At 46.4% G+C, this 18,195-nt stretch overlaps 4 protein-coding genes and 2 non-coding genes across 7 annotated transcripts; 3 read left to right on the top strand and 3 right to left on the bottom strand.

Annotated features, from left to right (window-relative positions):
• Window positions 1-82: 82 nt before the first annotated feature.
• rrp7a (ribosomal RNA processing 7 homolog A) lies at window positions 83-1,742 on the bottom strand. Its single transcript, XM_056406576.1, has 7 exons — window positions 1,643-1,742; window positions 1,291-1,433; window positions 1,069-1,194; window positions 848-971; window positions 669-766; window positions 377-584; window positions 83-259 (listed from the first exon to the last, which is right to left on the bottom strand). The coding sequence occupies exons 1-7, from the start codon at window positions 1,704-1,706 to the stop codon at window positions 174-176; spliced, it is 849 nt and encodes a 282-aa protein (XP_056262551.1). The 5' UTR covers window positions 1,707-1,742; the 3' UTR covers window positions 83-173.
• Window positions 1,743-2,250: 508 nt separating this feature from the next.
• On the bottom strand, window positions 2,251-7,542 carry poldip3 (polymerase (DNA-directed), delta interacting protein 3). Its single transcript, XM_056406574.1, has 10 exons — window positions 7,470-7,542; window positions 6,337-6,482; window positions 5,819-6,246; window positions 5,665-5,715; window positions 5,483-5,560; window positions 5,138-5,356; window positions 4,436-4,513; window positions 4,190-4,319; window positions 3,912-3,978; window positions 2,251-3,427 (listed from the first exon to the last, which is right to left on the bottom strand). Exons 1-10 carry the CDS (start codon window positions 7,535-7,537, stop codon window positions 3,211-3,213), a joined length of 1,482 nt encoding a protein of 493 aa, XP_056262549.1. The 5' UTR covers window positions 7,538-7,542; the 3' UTR covers window positions 2,251-3,210.
• A 509-nt stretch (window positions 7,543-8,051) lies between these two features.
• On the top strand, window positions 8,052-8,204 carry LOC130189395 (U12 minor spliceosomal RNA). Its single transcript, XR_008830776.1, has one exon. It is a non-coding gene; the product is annotated as a U12 minor spliceosomal RNA (small nuclear RNA).
• Window positions 8,205-9,099: 895 nt separating this feature from the next.
• Window positions 9,100-15,668, top strand: fam234b (family with sequence similarity 234 member B). Of its 2 annotated transcripts, none has more exons than XM_056406568.1 (13): window positions 9,100-9,213; window positions 10,384-10,914; window positions 11,049-11,153; window positions 11,299-11,466; window positions 12,544-12,662; window positions 12,749-12,899; window positions 13,319-13,460; window positions 13,854-14,048; window positions 14,149-14,227; window positions 14,309-14,476; window positions 14,585-14,705; window positions 14,837-15,057; window positions 15,150-15,668. In XM_056406568.1, exons 1-13 carry the CDS (start codon window positions 9,177-9,179, stop codon window positions 15,150-15,152), a joined length of 2,040 nt encoding a protein of 679 aa, XP_056262543.1. In that variant the 5' UTR covers window positions 9,100-9,176; the 3' UTR covers window positions 15,153-15,668. The 2 variants fall into 2 exon arrangements, with proteins under 2 accessions (XP_056262543.1, XP_056262544.1); XM_056406569.1 differs by having other exon boundaries at window positions 9,125-9,213; window positions 9,991-10,914.
• LOC130189394 (U12 minor spliceosomal RNA) lies at window positions 11,783-11,935 on the top strand. Its single transcript, XR_008830775.1, has one exon. It is a non-coding gene; the product is annotated as a U12 minor spliceosomal RNA (small nuclear RNA).
• Window positions 15,669-15,671: 3 nt separating the features above from the next.
• Window positions 15,672-17,692, bottom strand: ndufa6 (NADH:ubiquinone oxidoreductase subunit A6). The gene is made up of 3 exons (XM_056406580.1): window positions 17,533-17,692; window positions 16,683-16,798; window positions 15,672-16,572 (listed from the first exon to the last, which is right to left on the bottom strand). The coding sequence occupies exons 1-3, from the start codon at window positions 17,669-17,671 to the stop codon at window positions 16,441-16,443; spliced, it is 387 nt and encodes a 128-aa protein (XP_056262555.1). The 5' UTR covers window positions 17,672-17,692; the 3' UTR covers window positions 15,672-16,440.
• Window positions 17,693-18,195: the final 503 nt, after the last annotated feature.

The raw sequence follows: 18,195 nt of genomic DNA, 5'->3' as shown, positions 1-18,195 counted from the left end.
TTATTCACCAAATAATTTATTCTACCAACATTAATTATAAAAATATCTCATGAGCTGCTGGCAAATCAATGATGAGAATAAGTGTCAGAATAATAGTTTATTGACAGCTCAGGATTTTATAATGTAGCACACACGAGCATTGAAATGAGGAATGTAAAGTCAGAGTAGTTGCCTCAGTAAGGTCTGAACTTTCTCTGGGCCCTCAGCAGCGCTATTTTCTGTTTATCCTCCTCAAACTTTTTCCTTAGGTCAGCAATATCTGAGGGAAAGAGAAAATAAACATGTGATGCGAGCCATGGAAAAAGGCGTTTCACAGAGCTCGGCGCTTCCACTTCCTCCAAAGACAAACTCCAGCCTGGAGATCGGGACCACTCACGTTCTTTCTGTGTGTTCCTGTGCTGCCAGGTGTAGAAGTTCATGAGCTCCTTCCTCTTCCTCTTCCGTATCTCTTTCTGCAGAGTCCTCTTGTTGGCCGCCTCGCTGTGGGGGCGGCCCTTGGCACCCTTGGGTCCCCTTGTGACTTTCACCCAGCCCTCTTCGTCGTCCTGCTGCTGCTTGGCCTCCTCCCGCTGCTTGTCCGCTTCCTGTAACGAAGAGAGACAAAAACACGTTGGAGGTCACGACGGACTAGACGGGCGCCTGATGCCGGCGCGAGGCGAGGGTCTCACCTCCTCTATCCGCTTGTCGTAGCCTGCCATGAAGGAGTCCACGATCTCCTGCAGTTTGTCCGGCGGACTAAAGGACTTGGTGTACTGCTCAATCCATTCTGGCGTAAAGAAAATTAAGCGTGTCAAAAGCCTGACGTGACCCACAAGGATCTGGCTCACATGCTGAATGCATCACTCACTCTGCGAGCCGGTCTTCACTTGACGCTCCTCTGTGCAGACCACCAGAGGCTCGTCACGCGGGTGGGATTTGGCTGCAGATACACTGGAGGCGGTCTGGAACACCACGTAGCCCACTTTGAAGCCCTGCAAGGGGAGGAGGGGGGGCACGAGAGGGGAGATTAATGACTTCACTGGAATAAGACGGCACATAATAACGAGTGCAAGGGACAGTTGGGCTCACCTGTTTCTTCACGGGCTTGAAGAGCCGGGACAGCGCGGGTCCAGACTCCTGGGAGAAGCCCGGGTGGTCCCTCAGCTCCACGGACTGAACGCAGCCAAACTGAGAGAACAGCTCCTTGACGACACCCTGAGACCCACCCCAAAACATGACGGATGATTAACACGGGTGACGTCATCACTGGGCTATCCTCCGCACCAGACGAGCTGGCCGTAGCTACTGTACCTCCGAGCAGTACGGGGGCACGTTGAGCACAAACAAGGTCCGGTCCAGCGGTCTGTGGGAGCTCTTCTCCGCTCGCACTTTGTGCTCCTTCAGGTACAGCTTGTGCTGAGCGGCGCTGTCGGATCTAAACTGTAAAGTCAGCTCTGCGATGAGACACAGGGGAGAAACTATCAGCCTACAGCCGACACGACGCTCGGTACGGTGGTTTACATCAGTCAGCAACCCACGAGCGCGAGGGGCTGCCGGTCAGTGACCTCGTGTGAAACCACAAAGAACTAAATGTGTCCGACGATAATTCGGCATGTGAGCCACAAGATGGAAAGAATATTCGTAATGTTGTCAAGTTATTTACCTGTGTAGCCTCCTGGAATAATACAAGGCTGGCTGCTGGCATGTTTCTTCTCGGACGGCGCCATTTTGATGTGACCTTTCACACCGGAAGTACATCACAAAACAAGGACGCGATATATATATATAGAATATATATTATACATTATATAATATATATACAAATAAATATTTATATAAAAGTATATGGATTTGTGTTTTCGTTTAAATACAAATAAATGCATGAATGTATATAATTTCAAAATTATATATATATTACCAATATATTTATTTTACCAGTGAGATTTCAAGAATTGTTATTCCTTTTAGTTTGTGCTACATAGATTCCCAACAATATTTTATCAACACAACAAAAAATAAAAGTTAAATCCACATTTGTTTTAATTGATTTGTGAGGTTTACAGCTATAAAAATAATTGTATGACTTTTGGTTGTTGGATTTTAGTTATAAATTGGACTCGTCTACAAGGCAAGTAGCAACTTCTATTTCATGGCTACGGTCAAGAAAAACAGTGAAAGTTGGAATAACAGTGAAAAGAGTTCACAAAGATGTGCAATTTCATTATGGATCATGATCACATGGCGGGCAGGAAAGACGAGTCAGACAACATCTACAAAGCTAAATATTTAATGGCAACATTTGACAGACAGATCTGACCTCTGGTCTCTCGACTGATTCAGAAAACAAAGTAATTTACAGTCTTTGAACATAAATCAGGTGCAATGTATACGAGGGAAGAATTACACATGTACTGCTTCAAAGTCAAACCACCATGTAAAACCAGTCGCATATAGAGTACACAAGATTCTGGTTGCCAAAGGATGGTTAAACTAAATATCAACGTAATATGACATTGAAATTGTGGTATTATTTGCGGTCAGTCCCCGGTTTACTCACCCAAGTGTTTTCGGCCATTTTAGAGAGAAATACCTCTTTTCAGGTTGAAGTTACGTAGAATATTTTCATAGTCCTGCCTTATCCGATAGTTTCTACTTTGAGTTTGGTCTATATTCCAATTTAGTTCTATTGCCACATAAAAAATGCGAAAAAAAGAGGCACATGCAATATAACAGCACACATCTGGGTGGCAATACAGAGCCGTAAACAGAACGTTTCTCTCAATGATAACGCTTCTCAGTATCTGTCTGTATTCCTTTTCTTAGATTCTTTTCCATTCCCATTTTTTTGAGGTGGGACGCAAGGATGGGTGGAAATAACCTGGAGTATTAAAAACAAAATTGAACTGAACTGACCGATAAAAAAAAAAAAAAAAAAACCCTACACATCCAGTTTGATTTGGCGTCCGCCACATTAGATTAAAACAACAAATCACATCACATTTCCTTCCACTAGTCCATATCAGGAACACACAGGTTATCAATTGGATGACGTAAAACCGAGAACACTTCAGAGAAGTCGTGTATATCAAATGTGTAAAAATCGGTTTCTTATGAGAGAACGTAGGGCTGCCCGCTGTCAAGATGAAACGGCGCAGTTTGCATGTGAACACGGAGAATGTAGCAATATGTTTATAAACAAACGACAGACGGTGTATTCACACGAGACACAACCTATATCTTGATGCTAAAGGCGGTGGCCTGTGAGCTGGGGGGCTCAGTGGTGGAGGTGGACTGTGTGGTGGACTTGAACAAAGCTTTGAGGATGGTCTGAGGGTCCACTTCTGGAGTGGGCTGAGAGGAGGCTCGCTGGCCGAGGGGCCGGGACAAGGAGGGGGGCAGACCGTCTTTCTTTGTGCCGCCGCTTGCGCCGGGAGTGTCACTGAGCCTCCTGTTGAGTCACAGGGAAAATATCTCTCAAGATGACAAAGGAATAAAACAATATGCAGGGTCCCACGTCTCTTTCAGGACGTCTGCATATCCTATCATTTTGTATATTCAACGTCAATGGGAAGCTAAACTGAATTACTTCAAATTAAGTTAATTACTTCCCTTCTCATCAGTATGCAATGGGCGCGATCGTTTGGAAACACTAGATTCATTACTTCGACTGAATAATCCAATCACAAAATGTCATCTTTGAGCAACGGCTTCATCTAAGGCAGCTCGATGTCACACTGAATAGTTGTAAAACACACACATGCTCATTTAAGTTGGACAATGATAAAAGTATTGTCAAATCGAATAGAGACATTGTCATTATTATTTATACCTAAAAATAAGTAAATAGTCGACATGAATTTCAGTCAGTAGGGTGACATAACAGCTGGAGTGAAATAAAGTAAACACATTCAACAACAGTCATTAGCACTTACAGTAAAATGGGCTGATCCGAAGTGATGACATTTCCCTGAATATGAAGGTTACACTTCATGGGTTGCCCTGTGGGAGGACAAAAAGATAAGAAAAACACAGAAAACAGCAAAACTCTACCAATATGCGGTACTTAATACACCCAACTGGGCTATCCTTCAGTTCCACAAATGTGCACAGTGATGGCTCTAACCAGCAAACTCCCTGCTGGTCATTAACCTGCATGCTAAACAGAAACCAGAGAGGTCTTGACGTGTGCGTCCTTGCTACCGGCACTCACCGTCCAGGCAGCGGTTGTTGTACTTCGTGTACGCGCTCACGGCGTCCTCTTTACGCACAAACACCACTTCAGCCACGCCCACCTTCACCAGCCGTGCTCGCTTCAAGGCCCCGCACACACAGAACAGTTCCTGTGGACAAATGGGCGGGGCGCACAAGTGCACACACACAGCAAATGAGTCATCATAGCACGCGGTGAATATAAAACTTTGCCAAATGTTATTTTCAATCAGTGTGATTTACTCACAACTATGTCCTCCTCAGTGACTCGGGGGTGCAGGTTGTTCACCGTTATTTTGGTCCCCTCCAAGGGACTGAAAGTAGGCTGGAAAGAACAACACCACATGATCAGCTATATGAAATGAAAACAACATTAAAAGAACATTTTGTTCATCTATGTTTTCAAATCATCAAAGTTACAGCTATTGCACTAAAACTAAACGAGGGTTTCACTTCAAACGCCATCGTAGAAAAGCGACGTTGTGTTAAGAAACCAGGGACACAGATGTCTACTTATATTAAATCCTAAATGGAGTAAACAACAAATACTGACGAGACTTTAAGAGTTCAGGAGAAGGGAAGCATAATGGAAGTAAAAGCTAAGAAGTGGAAAGAATTGAGCTCCCAGCGTGGAAAAACATAAAGATTAGGTCAAATAAATAAATATTTTTAAAAACCTGCACGTCTCATATGTATTGTGATGTTTGCAATAACTAGTTGAACTATCCCAAATCAATGAACAGCTCCCATTTCTTTCTAAATAACTGGCGTTTATAAAAAAAAAAAACTTTACTCGGTTGGTTTTCATGAGTAGGCTAAATATGACAAGTTACTGACTTAGTACATCCAGTGTAAACGCAAACAAAAATGTAATATTAATAATATTAGGTGTAGACGGGCTACAAAGGCAGAGGAGGCTACAGTACAAACACAAGAAGGAAGCTTTTACCTGCAGGGGAAGAGCCGCTGTGCTGGGAGCCGCTGTGTGTTGCTGGAGAGTCCTGGAGACCGGTTGCAAGGCTGCAGCGGAGGCCCGGTTAGCAGCCATGCTGCTGTTAGGCCGGGTGGGGGCCGCGGGGGCAGGAGGACGGGGGGCTGTGTAGGCATCATTTTTAACCACCTTGGTGATTGGGCCGGACATAGAGAATGTGGAGCCTATTGAACCGGGCTGGAATGGAAAGGAAGAGATTCATTGAATGCAGGGAAACTGAAACTGAATGAACAATAAAATAATGACGTGTTTCCGTCTCGATCCAGACCGAAGGTACGCGAGGTGTCATGAAGCGGCGCTTACCCGTGACTGTAGCATGTTATTAGCAGTAGTGATCTTTATGTGTTTATTGAGGGTGCCGTCATGCTCATTTGAGAGAAGCTGTGGGAGAAAAAAGGAACCCATTTTAATAACATGTTTTACAAATCTTGGCTTGTATACAAGGGACAGCTTGGAATATTTTCATCAACACAAATCAGCTCTACCATTGGGGTTCCACGTATTCCAGTTGACATCCCGAGTGTTCCTGGACGTTGCTGTAAAAAACAATATCAAACATTACAGTAGGCAGGTTAATGTGCTTGGATAGCACATGCAGGCAGTGTCACTGAAGAACAAAGCAACTTCTATTTCCCTCACCTGGATGGTCTTGGTTATTTTTAGAGGTGGTGAAACAGCCGACTGCATCTGTGTCCCTCCGATGCTCCTCTTGAGGCTCAGCCTATCACGAGCATCCATCATTCTCTTATTATTGCTTAGCTGTGGCACTGCGCCGCCCCTCGCACTCAGTCCTTGTACATTAGGGTTAAACTGCCTTGAGTTCACGCTGGCAAGATTGTTGCCAGCTTGGATCTGTATCTGTGGCACAAGTGTCTGGCCCTGCAGATGGTGTGGCGCTGCCATCGTTAGCGTGGTCTGCGCAGGGAGGCTGAACTGATTCTGCACCTGCTTGCGCGAGTTGATCATCTGGCGGGCATCCTGCACGCCACCGGCTCCACCCCTGCCCCGAATTTTAAAGCGAGCATCCATTTGACCAATCTTCTCTCTAGCATCTTTAACTTGAAAACCTGAGGGAAGACAAGGCAGAAGATTTAGGTATACATGTAATATTAAAACACAAAACGTCCTGTCCAGTTGGCAGTGGGTAATGTGTTTACCTGCTCCAAGCCGCTGTCTGACGTCATTGGTCCCGATCTTTTGCCGAGCGTCAAAACTCTTGCTGACTCCTGCTCCCCGTCCGAACATGGGTCTGAAAGAAGTGGGAGTTTCTTTAAGCACGCCGGCACCTCGTCCGAACATTGGTCTGAAAGAAAAATAAGTTTCCTTAAGTTCATCAATTGTATGGCAACAGCTTTCAGGACTCTGAACCAGCGTCAGAAAATACACGAGGACAAAGGGCAAAACTGCCCCCAAGAAATATAATGTTGCCCCAGATATCGCTAGGAGAGGGGCAAAAAAATGCCCCCATAATTTCCTCTAATAATTATGAACTTGTTCACAACATCACGGCCCGATCTGGAATAAAAAAATGCCCCCAATTTAAATGCCACTGGATTTCAGTAAGTGGGGGCAAACATGTCCACCTAAAAAATATGTAAATGTCCTATCCTGCCCTGAACAGAGTGGTACTTTCCACATTTTAAATGATTAAAAACACAAGTGTTAAATACTAAGTAAGTAAAATAATATAATGATTATTTGCCCACACCTTAACTTAAAGGGGGAACGCATATAATGGCTGGGCCATTGCAAGACTGGGGCCCTGCTATTTGAACAGACAATACGAGAACATAATCATTTCTTTTACGCTTTCTGAGGATTAATATTAAGACGTTTTCAACTTTGGTTTTGACTAGTTTCGCCCGTCGCATCCAGCAATCACAGTTATTCATTTAGTTTAAACCTGCTTTGCTGCCAACATAAATATTAGCTTGCTGGCTAACGGAGCCTGCGAGTGAAGTTACAAACAATAGCAGACTGGTTACAGCTCTCCGTACGTAAGCGTGGTCACAACTATTACATATGCGTTTGGTTAGAAACAGAATCTGACTGAGTAATTATCCACAGTTTTTAAAATTCAACGACGAATGGCTTCACTCATAAAGGCCTACCAGCGAACTACAGCTAATACACACAGCGTAGCCTAGCGTTATTGGCTGTAATGTGCTAACATTAGCTTACGGTAACGAACCACCAGCTACAACCAGTTCTCAATTCACGTTATGCGTTTAGAAAAGTCACGACGAGCGGTTGAAAGCAAAGCCCGTCCGTGCATTAGTAGTTTTAATACCGTTTAACTGGTGCCTTGAGATTAATACCGCGCTGTCGTATCACTTCATCCAAAGAGACGTCTGCCATTTTGCTCTCACTGAATCACTGCGCGTGCGCAAACGAGAACTTTTTAGCAAAGGCTACGGAAGACGATTTGGGTCAGAAGGCAAACTGTCCGTCGGAAGCATTATTGAATTGTTTTTGAATCAATGTGTGTTAACCACGGGCTTTAAGGTTATAAAGTATGTATATGTATTGTGATAATATACTGGAATCCTTCTTACACACGTAACAACTGCTCAGTTAATATGAAAGTATCTGCAATCGATTACTTTTGTCAAAAATATGTAGGAGACACACGCGGTGGCCCATGAGCCTTTGCGCGAAATGTAGGCAAATACATATCCCGGTTTTGTGCAATAAACACAGTTTAAGATATTTAAAACACCGTTTTACACTTTATGTGTACAACTTATTGCCCTAAATACTGGTAACTGTTGATTTAAACAAAATTAAATTTCGGTCGATGAGGCATAGTTTGCACCCTGAGTAAGAACACCTGCACACGATGACAATACCCTTCTTCGACAGTTGACTTGTTATGCCTTAAACTGATGAGTAAGGAAAATAACGACGCGGGGTGACGCCCGTGTCCTCGTAACATAACGAGAAGAATTTTTGAAAGGGCATAGGTCTGTCTGCTGAGGTGACTCGCTTACTTCGCGAGATGCCTCGTGGAGCCAGGACCTTCCCCGATCCTTCCTCTGTTAAAAAAATAAATAAACAATAGCGACAAAGAGTCCTTAGTGGTGAAATAGGAATGCCACTATGTACACAAGAGGTGAAACTGGTGTGATGAACCAACACAACCGGTCTAAATAGAGGATAAACTGTTATTGGCCTCTGTTATAATATAATATGACGTTAATAATAAAGTACAAACATCACACAATACCACAGAGTTGAACTACGACAAAATAATGTAAGGACATATGAGTAACTGACACACCAAAACTGTCCTGGAGAATATATATATATACATGGACGGATTAAGAACCCCCCCCCCCCCCGTACAAAAAACATCGCTAACAAAACAGTCCGTATGGAACGATACCGGAGCTGAGCAGACAACAGAACGCGAATTATATGATAGCAGGAACTAAGGCTCTGGTTTAGGGGCCCCCTGAGCTCATGGGCCCCTGGTGCCGGTAGGCTCGTTCGATAATCCATCCCTCAGTATAGGACTATTGGGGCCCTTACTGACATGAATGATTTAAGCCCAGCATATACCGGCTACGGCGCATCGTGTCATAATCATCATATTCATATCAATACAATGTTAATAACAGCGACGTCACGCACGGAGGCTCTGGTTTAGGGGCCCCCTGAGCTCATGGGCCCCTGGGCCTGGGCCCGGTAGGCCCGTTTGTTCATCCATCCCTGTATATATATATATATATGTGTGTGCGTGTAGTTTAAACGAATAATCCTAAATATAATATATTGGGCCTTAGTTTGTGCTTTTTTTGCTTTCGTTTAATTATATATTTTTTACGAACGTTATGGTATTGTGAATCAAAGACCGGTCGCGCAGTACTGCACAGAGAACTCAAAGTCCCAGCATGCAGTTGGGCACACGCAGATCCAACCTGCCGGTTCTGTGATCCTCAAGCTATTCATCACCGCTGCCTCACGTCGCTCGTCTCTCGGACCCGCTGAAGGAGAAATGGCTGCAGCTCTGTCCCGTGCCCTCAAATTACCCGGTAGGATGCGCGAGACCGACAGACCTACGCACCGACCCACCGACAGACCGACAGACCAACAGACGGCAGATCATTTACTTCACAGTGTATCAGTCAGGACTACGTAGCGTGAGTTTGTGCCGATCCTCTCGTGCTCCTCGGCTCTCCAACGGTCGGAGCGGTTGATTCATTTGATGCACACGCACACGCACACGTACACGCACACGCGCAGTGTGCATGGTCTTCCTACCAGCCCAGATTAATGGACGTGCTTTCCAATGGATGTAATGAAAGATGTCGGTGTACCGGAGCAGTGCGCTGACATCTGCCTGACCGGTGTTACGGTGTAAGAAGCGACCGTGTTAACCGCAGACTTTGAACCGAACGCGTCCGTCGTTGTCGTAGTTACAGACAGCTGTTGAAAATAGGAAGAGAACACGTAGCTGCCCTCGCGAATGCCGTATTGTTTAATTTGTATGGTATATATTATCATGTATAGTGTTTGACACTGTATTACACAATTAAACCAAGAGGCATTCACGAGGACAGCTATACGTTTTCTCTATCCTATTTTTCGAACGGCTGTCGTAACTACGACAACAACGGACGCGTTCGGATGAAAAGTCGCCAGTTAACACGGTCGCCTGTTAAACCGTAACACCGGCAGCTAGCTGGAGCTAACACCGACACACCGAGCGGCTCGTCCGGTGCTCATGGCACAACCAGCGGCAGTGCACGAACATACTTGTATTTAGTTTTTCTTGTATTTTATTTTGCCATATCTTTTCTTTTTTATAGGTCTGTAAATCGAGCAGAATGCCTTATGATGGACTCATCGTGTTTTGACCATCACGTGACCTCCATGCAATCATTTTACGATGTGGTATAACAAGCAGTAGTTGTAGTGTTATTAGGAGTATTGACACACTGCAGATGAGATAACTTTATTCTTATTACCTCTAAAATAAACAAAGTATATCAATGTGTATAGTTATATGTGTTAATGCCACCCTGACCATTGTTTAATGTGGTAATTAAACCATGTTTAATTGTGTTAATTAAATGAAATAGAGTAGTAGAGATTAAAACCCGTAGCGACATCTAAAGGAGTGAAGGAAGGATGCATCCACAATGCATCAGTATTGTAAAATAATATCTGAGTTATTATGCGTGAACGGTGTGTCCCCGCAGGGAAGAAGGACTCGGAGCTCGGCGAGTACGACCCTCTCACTCAGGCCGACAGCGAGGACGAGAGCGAAGAGGATGACCTCGTGCTCAACTACCCCCGAAACGGCCTCGGCTCCTTGAATCCGCGGGGCGGCCGATCGGGAAGTCTCGTGGGGTCCGGCGACGAGGCGCCGGAGGACGAGGAGGAGGAAGAGGACGAATGGAGAGAACGTCTGCCCAGCAAATCCCGACTGGAGCGAGACGACGCCAAGGGCACGCAGTACTGGAGCCCCCGGGACCCGGGGGCGAGGGACCGGGCCGGAGAGGACAGAGGCGGCCCCGCGGGCCCCCTGGGGGGATCCGGTCCGGGGGACCACGGCGCCGATGCGGAGAAAAAGAGGCTGAGGATGAAGACCGCCGTCCGCAGTGCGGCCTTCGTGGTGCCGCTGGTGTGCGCCGCGCTGCTCGTGCTGCTGTGTGCGTTCCTGATCCCGTGCCAGAAGGGAGCGCTGGGAAAGAGGCGGCAGTGGGAGAGAGCGCTGGGAGACGCCGGAGGTAAAGAGGGTGTAACCGTGCCGCGGAGAGCGCAACCTTTAATCATCACACGAGGCTTTTTAAAATATATATATTTAAATACAAACTCGGCCATTAAACGTAATCCCTCCTGTTTTTACGGTTTCTACGTCCAGGTGTCACACCGCCCGCGCTGGCGCTGTGGGACGTGGATGGCGACTCGGTGGAGGACGTGTTGCTGGCCGTCACCGAATGGACCAACGACACGCGGCCCAGCAAGAGTATGTGAGGAGTAACCCCCCGTGGCCCCTCGTGGCCCTCCACGTTGACATCTCCTCCTTCATCATGTCTTCTTCCTTCTTTTTGTGAATGCTCTCCCGGTTCGTTGACCAGTCGTCTCTCTCTCTCTCTCTAACCCCCGACCAGTCTACAGCGCGGTGGCCCTGTCTGCGGTCGGCGGCCGGGTGCTGTGGATGAAAGTCATGCGGGAGTCCGTGATGTACATCCAGTGCGGCCTGCAGGACGTCACCCAGCCGGCCCCCGTAGTCCTCCTCGTCGGGAAGTCCATCCTCGTGGCGGTCAACGGCTCCTCAGGTCAGGAGGCGAGCCGAGTGACACGGCGTCTGTCCGTCTAGCGTGGAGACGACAGGAAGTGGCGATCGGAGACCGCCTCTAGAGACCTCTTTTACTGTTGAGGTTTTTTTTTTGGTAGGGCCTTCCAATATAAACACCCCGGTATGAATCGATGCAAAAAAAAGTATCAAACACGCATTTATATTTTAATTATTTTATTTTGGCTCAAAGTGGGTGGGGCCCCGTGGCCCTCTATGGGCCAGCCACCACCGGTTTGCACCCTGAGTAAGAACACCTGCACACGGTGACAATACCCTTCTTCGACAATTGACTTGTTATGCCTTAAACTGATGAGTAAGGAAAATAACGACGCGGGGTGACGCCCGTGTCCTCGTAACATAACGAGAAGAATTTTTGAAAGGGCATAGGTCTGTCTGCTGAGGTGACTCGCTTACTTCGCGAGATGCCTCGTGGAGCCAGGACCTTCCCCGATCCTTCCTCTGTTAAAAAAATATATATACAATAGCGACAAAGAGTCCTTAGTGGTGAAATAGGAATGCCACTATGTACACAAGAGGTGAAACTGGTGTGAAGAACCAACAAAACCGGTCTAAATAGAGGATAAACTGTTATTTGCCTCTGTTATAATATAATATGACGTTAATAATAAAGTACAAACATCACACAATACCACACTGTTGAACTACGACAAAATAATGTAAGGACATATGAGTAACTGACACACCAATGCATATATATATATATATTTATATATATATATATATATATATATAAAATAAAATAAATAGCCAACAGCCGTTTGTAGTCGCTGTGTATACAATCGGTGAAACTGGACTGGTGTGATGAAATGTAAATTAAAAACCGGTCTCGATGGAAGACGTAATTATTATTTGCATCTGTTATAATATAATGGGACATTTAATAACATACCCAGTCGTGCCACTCCCCATGGGGCTTAGCCCCCCCCCTTCTTTAAATCCTATAAACACCCCTGCACAGTAACCTGCGCCTCTATAAGCCGTGTAGTGTTTATTCTTTCCTCGCCGAGCCGCCTCGTTGATTCCTTTCCTTCCCCAGGGAAGACGTTGTGGTCGGTCCCGCTGAGGAACGTCGAATCCCAGGCGGTGTTACTTCCGGACCTCCAGGGCGACTCGGTGCCCGATCTGCTGATAGCCACCCTGCCGGCGGACGAGGAGGTATGGCTGTGAAGCCGCCTCCCTCTTTACGTGATCATGAGATGAAGGTCACCTCGGTGACCACGCCCCCCCTCCTTGTTTCCCAGGCGCTGGACCTCTGCCTGACGTTGTTCTCCGGGCGGACGGGGGCGAAGCTCGGACGCGCCGTGCCTTTCAACCTCACCGGGCAAGGGAAGCTGATCGGTCCTCTGCTGCACGAGACGCAGCAGGGGGCGTACTACATCCTGTTCGGACTGGGTAACGGGATCACACGCGCCTCACGTACAGATCTCCAGTCGGCATGTGGGCTCAGCTGTTGGTTCAGCTGTGAGGGAACAAACGGAAACATCTGAATCTCAACTGCTTATCGCCACGTTACACATACGGGGAACGTGACTCCGTGAAAGGTGCATAGCAATAACGATGAGGTCACGGGGGTCAGGACGGCGCCATCGTCTTTTAAAGCGACAGTCAAACTTGTTGAGCTTGAGGTCATTGTTGGAGTGGGTGGGGTGTGGGGGCGGGGCTTGTAGTTGGCGTTGGAGTCTTCTGCCGACAGCTGGCGTTCAGCGTCTCGCCGCCTCCGCCCTGATGTTGAGTTCATCGACCTGGAAACAATTTGAGCTGCAGGTTGATGAGACTTTATGTCGTTTTTCTCCTCCTCCTCCCCCACTCAGGTAATGTCGAGGCCATCTCCCTGCATGATATCTACATTCGAGCCATTGGCACGATGCCCATAACTCAGGCCCTCAGAAGGAAGGATCCGGGGTGGGAGGGACTCAAGAAATCCAACTCCACCTCCTTCATACACGTTTACAGGTATACAGGCACACACTCCCTACCCGAGCCTGAACAATGGGCGGCTCCCGTAAACGGATTCACGGGTTACTTTTTTATACTAAACTAAATGACAACATGGAGCGGTATGACAGAACATATACAGAACATATACATAATATATACATAATATATACATAATAAAATGCAATTGTGCTTTTAGCATGTTTGTGGGAATTTAGGTACATTATGTCCACTGAAGGGCGTAGATGTCTTTTCTGTGAATGAAGAGCAGGGAGCGTAAATGGAAGGCGCGAGAAACTCACACACACACACACACACATGCACACATGGGTGAATTTTAACCTTCATCACGAGGGTGGATTGGATTTTGTTGTGATGTAATGTCCCCATAATTCAATCACACCGTTCCAGGGGGTCTGAGCAGGTGGAGTACCTGCTCCCTCTGGTGGCCGGCTTGGGCGACAACCACAACAGCCTGGACACGGCTTTTGACCTCAACTCCACCAGGAGTGACTGGGTGCTGGTGTACGGCCCCGGCAAGCTGTCGGTGCTCCGGCAGAGAGACCTGCGGAAAGACTGGACCTTCAACATGGCGTCCAATCACAGGTGAAGCCCACCAGGAAGACGATGATGATGAAATATGAATACAGAGCCGCAGGTGTGGAAGTTCACGGCACATCTCCCCTAAACTATTGTCCTGTCGCAGCCAACCGGTCCCAGGACACTTCAACGATGACGGCATTCTGGATCTCTTCGTTCAGCATTCAGCGAACGGCGTCATGAAGGTAAAACTGTCCTCGCGTGCGTCAGTTGAACTATTAGATTTTAATCTGGGAAGATTAAAGTAGTCTCTCCTGGTCCCTTAGGCGCTGGTTGTTGACGGAGCAGATGGACGTCTTCTCTGGTCGGCGGAGTTCCTGTGTCCCCATCTGGTTTTGGAAACCTCCGCAATCTCCACCTCCACCGGCCAGTCAGCGTTCCTCTTCTGGGCCAGAGATCCAATCAAAGCGCGGAAGAATGTTACCGAGGCAACCGTAAGTCCACCGCGGAGGACATATTGTACACCAGTGAAACAGGATCTTTGACCCTGACCCCCCTGGGACCTTAATGAAATCCTCACCCGTCCACGCCGCCTCGTGTAGGTGTCTCCGGGCGTCGCTGCGGCGGAGCCGCTCATCAGGAAGCTCTTCCTGTTGCACCCTGCGTACCCCACCGTCCTGCTGGAGCTCTCCAGCACCACGGACACGGCCGTCACCTCCGCAGGTGAGAGTTTACAGACCCCTGTAGGGGGGGGGGGGGGGGGGGGTCACTGCCCCAAAGTCTGATCACTAAAGCTGCGTCGAAAACTATTCGAGTAGAGAAAAGACTCCGGCCTCCTGCTTTGTGTCCGACAGTGAGTTACGAGGAGCGCCAGAAGGACGCCTCCTACATCACCGTGTCCTCGCGGCCCACGCCCGACTCTGAGCCCCGCGCCCGGGTCGTCAAGAGCATGAGCGTCAGAGCGGCCATCGGCGAGGGCCGAATAGTCCGACTGGACAACAAGCCCGGGGCAGCCGCCAAGCCCGGCGTGTTCGAGGTCAACAAGTTCTTCAGGGGGTTGACCTTTAAGAACCAGGTGAGACACACACACACACACACGTACGTGACATTGTCTGAGTGCCGCGGGTCAGTCTGACCGATGCGTCTCATCTGTGTTCTGTTGTTCAGTGAGGAGCCGCCAGGAGGGGACGGAGGGCCCAGTGGGAAGTCCTCCGCAGCTGTATAGACACATCTGGTCGGGTTCAGGTTGGATTTTGACTTCTGCTCCGTAAAAGACTGTTTGTAGGCCGGTTGGGTTTTTATTGCTTTACAATGTTTGTAGAATGTTTATTTAACTTGCATTTTGGGGTCTTTAATATTTCATCGGATGCTGACGATCGTTTGGACTTGATGCAAAGAGGAACTTGATGCTTCGGTACGATGTGTTTACCGGACGCAGCACTCGTAACTGTTCCATGGCCCGAGTGTGAGTGTGTGGCTTCATTTGGTTACTAATACATATATATATATATACAGTGGGTTTGTAAATATGTAATGCTGTACAGTATTTATTGAATTGTTGCAATGTTTTGAACCTTCTCACTTAATTTGTTGTGAAATGCTGCTCAAGATTATTATCATTACCTAACTGTAAAGCTGCCACTTCACACATCGCCAATGAAAGTATGAAAAGCAATTCTTACTGCATCCTGTAGTGTGTGTGTCCTTTATTTCACCGTCTCAAGTTGTTTCTGTTTAGACAGACGGCAAATAAAGAATTATTAGAAATGACGACGGCATTGCCATCTCACCCAACGCTGAATTCAGGGTTGTTGTTGTTGTTGACAGTCCAGCAGAACTCTGATCCAGCTATTGTAAAGCAGCAGACATCCGTAAGTCTAAATGTATGAAGGCGGTGTTAAAGACTTCTTTGAATGATCCACCAATCAAAGAAAAATATTAACAAGAAATGGATAAAATCACAACACAGGTACACATAAATATACACATATGCAGTTTCCATATAGTTGTAGTTTGAAGGCGGCCTGTGCTCAGTGCAGGATTGCCTGGTTCACAAAATACCACATTTATTTCCATCCTAAAAGGAATCTTTCATCCAAAAGTCAGTAAATCTTACGGTTCTTGTTCTTAAGTATGCGGTGTTTCCGTCCACATAGTTTTAGTTTGGAGATTTAAACAGCAACATCTCTTCGAAATAGATTCAAAACGCTACTCCCAACAACCAAAAGACATTGTGAATATCTTCATTACGAGCCGTTTTGTACTCAGCAACTGTCTTATAACAACGAACTGTTCATCACAACGAACTGTTCGAGCCGTCACTTTAGGATAATCCCAATAAAATATCTGAATAAAAGACAACTGTTGTGAGAGATAAGTGTGTATTTACAGTAAAGGGGAACAACTGTCACACAGGACAAGCAAAGAGGGGTCAGAGGTCAGCAGTCGGCCACGCAGTTCATGGGCCGTTACCCCCGTAGAATTTGGACAGGAAGTCGGTGGCGCGCGGCTCCTCGGTCTCGTTAAAGTAGCGCATCACGTGGGTCTTCTGCTTCCAGAACTGGATCGTTTCCTGGAGCTCCATTTTCCCCTGCGGATTAAACATACACGAGGAAAATGTTTCAACACGGTAAAGGTCAGCTCGTTTATTTCCTCCAAAGACGAAACTATGAGCTGCTGATGCAGTTCAGATGTTTTTACCTTGATGACCAACATGTCGATCACACGGGGGTCCGTGATGTGCTTGTTTTTGTCGAACATCTCCCTCACTTTCTCTCTTCCCTGGCACGTCCTGATGTCCAGCTGGTACATCACCACTGTAGGAGGAGAACGATGCAAACAGAAGCTCCGTGTCAGCCACGCCAACTGCACCCAGGAACCTGAATAACTGTTATTGGTTATATCTCCGACAGCGAGAGGGATGTGGATGATGTTTATGATGTTTAATTAAAGACTCGTTTGAGAACTTGACAATACTAATACAAACTTAGTTTGAATGTTTTTTATACTTACAAGTGTGTATTACTTACCTTTAATGGTTTTTAATACTTAGTTTTAAGTGTGTATTACTTACTTTTAATAGTATGTATTTTTTAATTGTAATGTGCTGTAGCTTTGCATTGTGTGTATTTATCCTGTACCGTTTGTTATTGTTTTCAAGGGACTACATATGCCAGTTAGCTGAAGCTACAATCTAGTACAGTGCATCAAATGGTGACATTTGTTTTAACTGTACATAGATAATATTTTTATTACACAAATCTCCTGCCATGAGCTAAATGCAAACACAGGTTCTACAAGGCGAAGAGGCTTTTCATAACAACCGTTAAACAGGTGTTGACTCGGTAAACGTTGTCTTTGCGCCATAATGATGGTCCACACGCAGTTAGATATCGCTTCAAGTGTTCTCGATGTTTCTTTGAGCTTCATTGTTGTGAAGCATGACGTTAGTTTAGTGAGTTCGCGTCTGCACAACCGAAGCAGCGACCTTGACGCTGCCGCCGCTTTTTAACTAACTGCACCGTACAGCCGGCTCAAAGGACCGACGTACCAGTGTGGGGCGCCTCTCGGTACCAGGCTCGGTACAGCTCCCGGACCCTACGCTTAGCTTCGTCCAGGTCCCGGCTAAAAAGAGGTTTCACAACTCTAGCGGCACCAGCCGCGGATCGGGTCGCCGCTGAAGACGCCATGATTGCTGTGTCGTTCCAGCGTTTCCGGGTTTTCTTCTTCGACGGTGACGCATTAAGAAACCCGGTGGCGCCACCTAGCGGAGGGTTGACGACAGGAGACGGTGGCTGTTTATCATCCATTTATTGATCACCTGTAACTTCTACAGCTCAAATTAATCACGAATTCAGTTTGTTTGAGCTCTTCATATTATATATCTAAAGAAAATATCTATCTGATTAAAAAATATTATATATTATATAAATATTAAACGCATAATATTATTAGACGGTGAACCAAATTACGATGCAACACCTCCAATTACTAATTAGGTTGTGGGAGGAAACTGTTTTACACAAAGAAACACGGGAAAACCCACCAAGTACGCATATTCATATATATGTGTGTGTATATATATATATATTCATATATATATATATATATATTAATATACACATATACAGGACTGTCTCAGAAAATTAGAATATTGTGATGAAGTTCTTTATTTTCTGTCATGCAATTCAAAAAACAAAAATGTCATGCATTC

This window comes from Pseudoliparis swirei, chromosome 23 (genome assembly GCF_029220125.1).
Source record: "Pseudoliparis swirei isolate HS2019 ecotype Mariana Trench chromosome 23, NWPU_hadal_v1, whole genome shotgun sequence".
Classification (NCBI taxonomy): domain Eukaryota; kingdom Metazoa; phylum Chordata; class Actinopteri; order Perciformes; family Liparidae; genus Pseudoliparis; species Pseudoliparis swirei.
This window is presented reverse-complemented; position numbering and strand designations above follow the sequence as displayed.